At 42.4% G+C, this 10,569-nt stretch overlaps 1 protein-coding gene across 4 annotated transcripts in view; it reads right to left on the reverse strand.

Annotated features, from left to right (window-relative positions):
• CDK19 (cyclin dependent kinase 19) overlaps window positions 1-9,816 on the reverse strand; it is a 176,307-nt gene extending 166,491 nt beyond the window's left edge. For 3 of the 4 annotated variants that reach the window (XM_054980962.1, XM_054980970.1, XM_054980954.1), the window contains exon 1: window positions 8,696-8,950. In XM_054980962.1, coding sequence (XP_054836937.1) covers window positions 8,696-8,823 — 128 coding nt within the window. In that variant the 5' untranslated portion in view covers window positions 8,824-8,950. Of the gene's footprint in view, window positions 1-8,695; window positions 8,951-9,754 lie in introns of those variants that run through there. The other variant, XM_054980978.1, reaches the window with a different exon arrangement.
• Between the last annotated feature and the right edge of the window lie 753 nt (window positions 9,817-10,569).

Here is a 10,569-nt window from a genome sequence, read left to right on the forward strand (position 1 = left end):
ACGACTATGGGTCCCCATTGTGGAGAAAGGCAGGGTATAAATGAAGTAAATTAAGAAATATAAGTGAAAGTGGGGGTCTGATAAAAGTTGTTGCTTAGTAGGTTTGAAAGAAAGGAGAACACAGGGAAAAGTGAGCATATGGAAGCTGCCAAGAGGAGGGAAAGAGGAAACAGAGTGGTGAAGGGGATACAAGGAAAAGTGAAATACTCCCACAAGTCCTTGCAGGATCTCCACCATGCAACTGGGCCCAACAGCTGGCAACATGCAACTGGACCTTAGGGAGAGGCTGCAGGGGCGGTGAAGACAAAGGCAAACAAAGGAAGGTGGGAAGCAGGAAAAGAGTGAGAATCTCTATAGGGGGCAGGGAAGGGAAAGAGGACATGGTGTGGAAGGGGGAAATAAGATGCACCCTGCAAGTCCTTGCAGGTCCCTCACTTGTTTTCTAATTCTGTAATCCTTGTCCTGTTTCATTATTACTTGTTCTATGGTGGCTGAGCCTCTTGTCTTAATCCTAGTACTACTGAATTGTCCACTGCCAGTCTTATGGCATTTGAAGGCATTATTTTATATGCTGTAATCCACATTGACTCTGAGCAATACAAATAAAAGAAAAATAAATTAATGCTCCAACAGATATAAACTAGAAAGATAGCCTTGGAAAAAAGACACACCCTCTAATCTGAAAACTTTTTTAGAAGCGGAAGAAAATATTTTGAAGCAGGCAAGGCAATCTGGTCTAACTGATCTGTATTGCAATAGATAATGAAATCAGAAGGAATCTGGCTGAACCTGAAGCAAGTGCAAGAAACAGTTCAAAAATGGAAACCTAGTCAAATCTCTCTCACTAAGACAATCTTTCCAAACAGAACCACTTTAAGAAAGCACAGCAGAGCAGAACTTTACACAGATACAACCTGCATCAAGGAGACAGCCTTGGTTGCCCTCACAGACGACCTTCGCAGGCATCTGGATCGAGGCGGGTCAGCGCTGCTTGTGTTACTTGATCTCACAGCAGCGTTTGACACGGTTGACTATGATTTGTTGGCCAGCCGCCTTGCCGACGTGGGGATTAGGGGGACAGCCTTACAGTGGCTGGTCTCCTTTCTCCAGGGTCGGGGACAGAGGGTGGCGATCGGGGGAGATCTATCGCCCCGTCACCCTTTGGTGTGCAGGGTTCCCCAAGGGGCGATACTCTCCCCGATGTTATTTAACATCTATATGCGCCCCCTCGCCCAGTTGGTGCAGAGGTTTGGGCTGGGTTGTCATCAATACACGGATGACACCCAACTTTTTCTGTTGATGGACGGACGGCCAGACACGGCCCCAGACAATCTGGCCAGAGCTTTGGAGGCTGTGACGGCATGGTTGAAACAGAGCAGGCTGAAATTGAACCCAGTGAAGACGGAGGTCCTGCAGCTGGGACGGGGGCTGCCAGATGTTGGGATCCAGCTCCCTGCCCTGGATGGGACACCACTGGCAACTTTGCCAGTGGTAAAGAGTCGGGGTGTGCTCCTGGATGCCACCCTATCGATGGAGGCCCAGGTCACGGTGGTTGCCAAGTCTGCATTTTTCCATCTTCGTCAGATCAGGCAACTTGCCCCCTACCTGATGCCCCAGGACCTGGCTACAGTGATCCATGCAACGGTCACCTCCAGGCTAGATTACTGTAACTCACTCTATGCTGGGCTACCCCTGGGCCTGATCTGGAAACTACAACTGGTCCAGAATGTGGCGGCACGGGTCCTGACTGGTATACCTTACCAGTCACACATCACACCTGTCCTGCGCCAGCTGCACTGGCTTCCGGTTGAATTCCGAATCAGGTTCAAAGTGTTGGTTCTTACCTTTAAAGCCCTGAGTGGGTTGGGACCGGCATATCTTCGGGACCGCCTCTGCCTGTACGTTCCCTGGAGATCGCTTCGATCAGCGAATAAATATTTACTTGTGGTCCCCGGCCCTAAGGAAGCCCGCCTCGCTTCAACCAGGGCCAGGGCCTTTTCAGTCCTGGCCCCAGCCTGGTGGAACGCTCTGTCAATGGAAACCCGGGCCCAGCAGGACATATTATTGTTCTGCCGGGCCTGTAAGACAGAGCTGTTCCGCCAGGCGTTTGGTGATTGAAGGGGGCGGTGCCATGTCGGCCTCCCACCTTTGGGGTGGGGAAGGTTCTCCCCACCACTGCACCTTGTTAATTTGTTTTATTATTTGTATATTGATTTTAGTTTTTGTTTTTATCAATTTTAACTGTTCACCGCCCAGAGCCCCTGGGGATGGGCGGTATATAAATTGAAAAAATAAATAAATAAATAAATAAATAAATAAATAATAAAATCATTCCTGCAATTGCAACAGCCTGAAACCACGGTATTCTTGGGGAAAGCTGTGGAGTTTCCATGTTCAGTTAGGTTCATAATGAAATTTTCCATGCAATCCTTAATAAGGCAGAAATGAACAGACTAAAATAAGCAGTTAGTTGGCATATATGAACCATCACAGTGACACCCTTACAACTGGCAAAATGTGAGAGGCTACCAGGGATACTTGTACTTCCAGAGATCCATTCAGACAACAACCACAAAGGCAACAGCTTCAGGATTTGCTGAATTCTTCTTTGTGGAAAAGTAGGTTCAACATCAGGAGGATCACATTAAAAAGACCAGTAATTAGTGCAAGGCTCTGGGTTTAAGGCAATATGGCAGCTGACAGAGATCAGCAGTATAAGCAGGCTTTGATCAAGACATTTCTGGCATGTGATGGCAATTGTTAAGCTTGAGGTACTATGTATTTTTAAGTTGCATAACTGATTATCTTTTCTTACTAGTTGACATGTTTGTACCATCATGATGATAACCAGTTAATGAGATTCATGTTTAATTCACTTACAAATGTGACCCATCTCTACAGCCTCTATTAGTTCACTCTGACTGCAGACTCAGAAGGTCAGATTTGGCTGGCTGTGTCCATAGGCTACGAAGGCCAAAGCAGAAGTATGCAAAATTAGCATTGCAATAAACTTAGATGATTTTTAGTATGACACAAATGATGATTTTTAGTATGACACAAATGACATTTGCAAACCACAAACATTACAAATAAGAATTCATCAACTTCAATAATGAACTGCCACTAACTCAGGTTTTTAAATAAATAGTGCAGGAGTCACGTTTGCCTCATTCTTGTGCCCTCTAAGACTTGTTGTTATAACTTGCAATAACAGCATGAGGACTTTAACCTTTCCTCCCCCATTTTCCCATCGACTCTCAGCTGTTTTTACCTTCCCTGAGTAACATTTTACAGAATTTGGTTTTCTAAATATTCAAGAGGAAAAGTTGTTTTATAAGCCCTCTCACAACTAATAATACAATGTGATTTATTTTTTCATAGTAGTAAAGGGGCAAGCCACAATTACAAAATATACCAAATACTAAATGCCTTTGCTCTTCTGAGCAGCAGGCAAATAGAATCTCCTCTCAGTTTGTTAGTCTGCAGGATGATTAAGAAGGATGTTGAAACAATCTACAGGAACTTTCAGCATGGATTTTAGCTACAGCAATGCCTTGGTACCATGGTGATTGGTGAACTATAAATATGCATAACTGCTGGGTTTCTATGGAGTTTCAGATGGCAAAACTGCTCAAGGCCTCCTTTAGCCAAAAACATTCTCATGCTAAAAACTTTACCACAAAATCTGAAACTAATCTATTCTCTTTAGAGGAATCCTTCCTGCATCTTTAGTCTTTCTGGCAGTTCTTTTCTAAGATTACTTAACGGGGCACCTCAAAACTTCATACATAAATCTAGATGAAATTTGCTGGAAAACAGAAATATTCCTAGAAATTAAACATTATTGAGAAGCAATATCATTAAACCCACTGTGATTTTAAAAGAGAATGCTTTAAACTAATGCTAAGTAAGATTATCAGATTTGATGCGACTGCACAGATGAACGTTTATTATTTTTCTTACTATTTTCTTGTAATAACACAACTAATGAGAACACTTCATTTTAAGAATGCATTTAATGCCTTTTTAACAGTTTGAGTCCAATAAAATCCATGGATTTGGGATAACATTGTTGTTAAAACTACCTGAAATAGTAACTTTAAGAATAGTGAGAAAAGACTCAAATTAATGGCTCAAAAATAAAATAGGTTTTCATAGTCTTTATTTCTTTCTCCGTTTTGAAGAGGGAAAAAGCCCCACATGTGGGATCTTTAACTCATTCTCAAAATGATTTCTTTAATAGGCATGTGACTTGTCAGTATGCTACTGTTTCCATAAAAATAATTTTCACATTACATAATTTGACCATTAAACAAGCAGAAAGATTTGGCAAACATCTACAGAATTGCTCCCAATAAATGGCACCCCTTCCACCCTAGGAGGTACAGTGGTAACGGGAAAGCGTTCTTTCCATCATCAGGACTTTCCCTGTGAGATTAAATGCTGGATTTGCTCTTGTTCACACTGGTGTTTTAAGGTGCTAGTTGTGTATAAAACCCTTTGTACAGAAAGAAGCAATTCCCAATATACTTCACAATACAGCCTCTTCAGAAAAAAAGTAGAAGGCAGCTAGGAAAGGCAGTTACTCTGCTAGCTAGCTCTGTTGTCAGTATACACCAAAACTGCATCAAAAGAAGGATAGCAGCTAATCTCTCACCTGACAAAGTCACCAACTTGTTCTTGCATTTGTATCATATATTTAACTAACAACAAATGATACTGGCAATATAACTGTTACATGGTAACACTGATACTGCAGAATATTTTTACATGGAAAATTTTGAAACAAAAACAAATCTGGATTAATCAATTCTTCACATTCATTGTTCTTTTACAAATGGTTACCATGAAATTTTAGGCTGCTATAGCCAAGACAAATCTTTTAAATGCCTTGCTAAAACTTTATCTAAATATGTATATTTACACTACAGAAAAGCAATGTACAAAATGATATTATGATAAGCACAAGAAAACAGAAAAACGTCCATGTTAAAATTCATAGGTGAAACCATTTGACATCACAAACAGAAATGGCACACAAACATGTTAATAAAAGCTCCATAAACAAACACAGAGCAAACATTATTGTAGGGAGCCACATCAGAAGCCACAGCTAAAAAACTCAATAAGGATGCCTAAATACAAATGCTCAATTGTCAGGATTGTTCCATATGTCATATTTTATCAATCATCAATGTTTATTTGCTTTAATTTAATATTTAACATTCAGCAGTTACACATTTTACAAAAATGTGCATGCACTTATTTTCCGCGGACAGTAGTAGAGCAGGAGTTTTAACAGAAACAGTCTTATCATCATCTGAGGTGATAAACCTTCAGAGAAAAGAAACAATGCAGCTATAAGCTAATAAGCCTTCAGAGTTTATCATGCTGACTAAGAGCTAGCAATTAACTTCCCCTGATATTTTGTCCTAGAAAGATTTGGACATCTCTTAAAACAATACTACTTCAAATTTTACAAAATCACAGATGATGGGGCCCTAACTAGCCTTGCAAATAACTGATGAAATCTGATGAAGTCACATAATGTCCTGCCACTCTCTTATACACTGCCTCTCTCACCCACTGAACCCCTTTCCTCCCCTCCCACTCTTGGACCACATTAATACAGTGCATTTTTATTCAGCCAGGAGGAGCACTCATTGATTACTAGACTTTAAGAACTTGGACAGACAGGACAGTTAGAAACAAGTGCTGCAGAGATTATAGGATTGCTTATCTAAGTTTTGAAAATGAATAAATAAATAAATAAATAAATAAATAAATAAATAAATAAATAAATAAATACATGAGAACTGCAGCTGCCTCTAGCATGAGGAGTAATTTTTTTTTTAGAATTTTTGCCAAAAAAAGTTGAATTATACAATTGGCATATAGTATACAAAATAAACAAATCTGCATTATTCTTTTACCATGGATAGTTTATTCTGGCTTTGCTAGTCATGAGAAGTAACAAGGAGCTCTAGAGGGCTAAAAGAACAACCTCCTAACAGTTGGAAATGTTACTCCTATCATATCTCTGGCTTCTTGGATACTAGCAGGAATCACATACACAGTTTCAAGCATACATTTCCAGCCATAAGAACTAGAGATCTGTTTTCTTTAAAACAGAAGCCAAGGGTTTTGACGGACATACAGCCTTGATTGGAATCTGCCAAAACTCTTCTGTCCAGCTTGAGGAAATGGCATTGCAGCAGCCATATCAAAAGGACAGGGAGTGGATACCGGTGTTCATATGAATGGCAAAACCAACCACTATTTAAACCAAGCAAACAAGCCTGTGACTTTAATAGAAAGGAGACTATATTTTTATTGTTCATGCTTAGGTTGCTTTGTTACAATTTGCAAAAACACCTATTCTGTTGATAAAGAGGATGGCATAAGTTGTCTAACTTTATATTTTGCCCAATTATAATGCAGCTTCTGCTGTTTTAGACAAAAGCACCAAATCATATAACCTAATAACACTTCACTGATCTTTGCCAAATGTCATCTCTCAAAGACTTTGGTGACTTATCGCTACATTGATGCTAAGTAGATATGGCCTGATCAACACCTGAGTGGGAGACATGGAGATCCCCTATTACCTGTGTTTTTGAGAAGGAAACAACAACACTAAGATACAGCAGTAAATAAAGAGAATAGACATACTTGCTGAAAAGGAATACAGGTGTTTTCTTGTTGTATTAATCTTAACAGAATTTTTGCATCTCTCGAGTCCTTATGGAAGAACCATTAAAACAGCAAACAAATGTGTACGATGTGATACTTCTTCCTCTCTGTTTGGGAAGCTGACTGTGAATCCTGGTCTTTTATAACCTTTCATTTTTGCCCACTGCATAGAAATTTAAAGAGCTCGTCCCTGATTGCTTCCTCTTCCTGCAACTACTCTCAGAATTAACTTTGTCAAGAGCTTTACTAAAAAGAGTACAGCTCCTACAAGATGACATTTATCCACATGGATGACACTCAGATCCATTGAGCTGGCAAGCCATTATTTTTTTAAACAATAGCTGTGTTGATCGTCAGAGTATATAATAATGATCTGCCCCATCAACTGATTCCTGCTATGTTTTTTATCAGTTAGCCTAGACGTTATAGTAAATGATATACTGTCCATATAGTAAATGTCTGCCTAGGAAAGCTACAAACTGTAATGAATTAAGATCTATTCCTAAAATCAATGACAGGCAACTTAAACCACCACATGTTTATTCAAATAAATCCCACTCTGTTCAATATGGTCTAGCCTAGGTTTATCCACAGGATTATATCCTTAATCACAAACAATAGTCCAGATTTTATACCCTTCCTGTAAGACCTTCAAGCATTTCTATATCCTCAAAATTGCCACAACGGTGCAGTCCTGAAAATGCAGATTTCTTTTTCAAGGTGGCAAACATAAAACCAATGAACACCTAAAGGATTTCAAAGTATCAGTCTATATCTGGCAGGGAAGGCACAGAGGAAGATCCTGCTAGTTGGCAGCAGCTGAGTAACATCTCCTTAAGTTTGCTCTCTTCTCTTAGGTAGTTAAAGTCTGGGAATATCCAAAAGTGCAAGTTCTTCTGCAAAAGCCAAAGAGCTTTTTGAGGTTCAGCTAGCGGAAAGAAAACACCTTCTTGGCAATGGGAAGCCTCCTCTCCTAGTCCCTTCTGTTGTATCTTTTCCCCTCCCTCCCTCTCTCTGCATTGTTAGCCTCTTTTAAAAAAGGAAAGAATGTAACAACAACAACAACGTTCCCGATCACAACACATAGATTAAAATTACTTTAAATGCAAAACAACAACAACACCCATACAAGAATGTCACTCAAGATACTCTCAAGTTACAGTAAATTTGCAGATCCAGAACAGTCCTGAAAATAGTTCTAGTAAAGCCACTTTGCCCTGATCAGACTCCTCTCCGCTACAGTCGCCCACATAACAAGAAATTACAGCTACTATTATCCTGATAGCATCTGTATCACTCTAGAAGTTCTTGTGAAACCAGTAGTAAAAGTGATTGTCTTATGCAAGTTTTTTGCATACTACCTCAAAGACTTCGGGGAACAAAATTGTACCCAGCCTCACAGGCGCTGATCAGTTGAAATCAAAGAGTGTTCTCAAATACCTACCAAATAATACAACAAGTAAACTTTGGTTTGCGTCACTTTCATCCTGGTCAAGATCCTACCTGACACTAACACATCCCCAACAGCTCTGAAGTAGAGGCAGAAGAAGAACTTCCCTTGTTGCAGACTTTTAAAAACATGTTTGCATTTTCTACAGTTGGGACTTGAAAAGACGGTCTTCTGTACTTGTCAGATGAGGGGCCAGGGCTCGACTCCGCGCCGGGGGTGGAGAGGAAACACGGGTGAGGGGGAAAGGGGGCCTCCCCAAACACGGCCCCGTCCGCGCGTTCTAAGCGCGCCCCTGCGCTCAGCTCGGACCCGCCTTCACGCCATACCCGCACGAGACCGGGCGGCGTTTCTTAGCGCGGGATGAAGTTTGTTCCCGCCCTCAACCGCCTCTAGTGGGGGGAGGAGGAGAAGAGGTGGGGCGCGGGAAATAAAACTGCGGCCGATCCGTCGTGGCCGTGACAGCAACCGCTTAAGGCGGTGAAGCTCCGAAGTCCCACCAACCCCGCCCCCTTCCTCCTTTCCCCCTCCCAAGGAAGCCCTCTTTCCCCTTACCCGTCCTTGCGCCGCGCTTTGTAGACGTGCCCGTAGGTGCCTCTCCCGACTTTGCAGCCTTCGTATTCGAAAAGATCCTCCACCCGCTCGCGCTCGGCCGCCAGCTTGGATTTGAACTCGTAGTCCATGCCTCTCACCCATGGAAGGGGCGGAGGGGAGGGGGAAGGCGGCGATAGGACCAGCGGTCACGGGAGCGTTAGGCGTAGAAACACCCAGCCACCGCACCGGGCACCATTTCCTTGTTTTGGATGCGGGGGGGGGGAGTTCGCTCCGCCGCCACCCGCTTCAACTAGGGCTTCCAATAGCTGGGGTTGCGAGGGATCCTGGGTCGAGTAGTATCGGGGCGAAGACAGACTCGAAGATGCCTAGCGAGAATTAGTACGCAGAAAAATACAACTCCCAGGGATGCTTGCGACACCATCGCCTGGAAGCGCATGCGTAGCTACTCCGCGCTCCCCGGTATTGCTGAGCGAGTGCTGGGAAGTTGCTGACTCTTCACGTTGCTGGGCAGTGGTAGAAGAGTGAAATGTTTTATGGAAAGGAGAGGCTGAAGTGGAATCGGTCTGGCTTGTACTTTAATTAACCGAATTACCGCGGTCTGCCTTCGTGCTGAAGAAAAATGTGACACAGTTGGGCTAGATTGAGATATTCGCACTCGAGCTTGTTTATCTCCTTAGCTGTCATTCAGAGAGAAACCCCGCCCCTCAGCCATTTGTTTGTTACTATATTAGCCAGAGAGAATTCCGCCTCCTCGTGTCCCTCCGACTGTGGCGGCCAGAGCAGCGAGACGAAAAGGTTCGCTTTCTTGTCAATCAAATAGAAAGGTGGAGCCTAAGGGTGGGCTGGTATTCCGCAGCTGGAAGCGCCTCTTCTATGCCCCCTCCCCCCCCCCACTCCAGGCTTCGTGTTTCCCGCCCTTCCCCCTCCCAGAACAAATTGACAATGGCTCTGATCACGTGATTGTCATGAAGTCATGCGTCCGCCTCCCCCCGCTGGCCGGAGGGTCGGCGCCCACCGATGCTCTTGATCAGCTTCAGGTTAGCTTAACAGTGCACTCACCGCCGGTGAGGAACCCGCGCAAGCTCAGCTGTTCCCCTGCCAGCACGTTGTCAGTCTCAAAAGCTGAACGACTGTTTCCTCTGTTAGCACTTACAGCCTTTCCTGACTCGTACCTAGAAATGTTGAGGATTGGAATTCAACCTGAAACAGAAAAAAACCTAAATATACATCTAGTATGTTTAAAGTTATCTAATTTATTAACTTAAATTCAGTTGGGTTTTAACTGTTCATATGTATACTTACCTCTGTCAAGTTAGTAATAACTGCTTTTTTAAAAAAGGATAGTGGCAATAATGTTTCATCCAGGAATGTGGTAGATAACTTACCATGCTATCCTAAACGGTGTTACCTTTCTAAGGCCTTGAGGGTCAATAGCTTTACAAGGGTATAGTGGTTTAGGATTGTGTTTAGGGTGGTACTATGTGAAGCCTCTAAACAGTTCAAGAAATTAAATAATATAAAACCAGAAATGTTTGATGTTTAATTTTTTTGGAAATGGAGCATCCCAAAGAGCTCAGATTTCATACAATGGGGGATGGAAAGAGAGTATCAATTCTAGAGGACAACATGTTGCTAAAAAAGTATCGAAGGGTTAGCCATGTTAGTCTGTAGTAGCAAAATAGAAAAGAGTCCAGTAGCACTTTTAAGACTAACCAACTTTACTGTAGAATAAGCTTTCGAGAACCACAGTTCTCTTCATCAGATGCATCAGCTTATGCTACAGTAAAGTTGGTTAGTCTTAAAAGTGCTACTGGACTCTTTTCTATTTTGCTACTACAGACTAACATGGCTAACCCTTCGATACTTTTTTAGCA

Source organism: Eublepharis macularius, chromosome 1 (assembly GCF_028583425.1).
Source record: "Eublepharis macularius isolate TG4126 chromosome 1, MPM_Emac_v1.0, whole genome shotgun sequence".
Taxonomy (NCBI): Eukaryota; Metazoa; Chordata; class Lepidosauria; order Squamata; family Eublepharidae; genus Eublepharis; species Eublepharis macularius.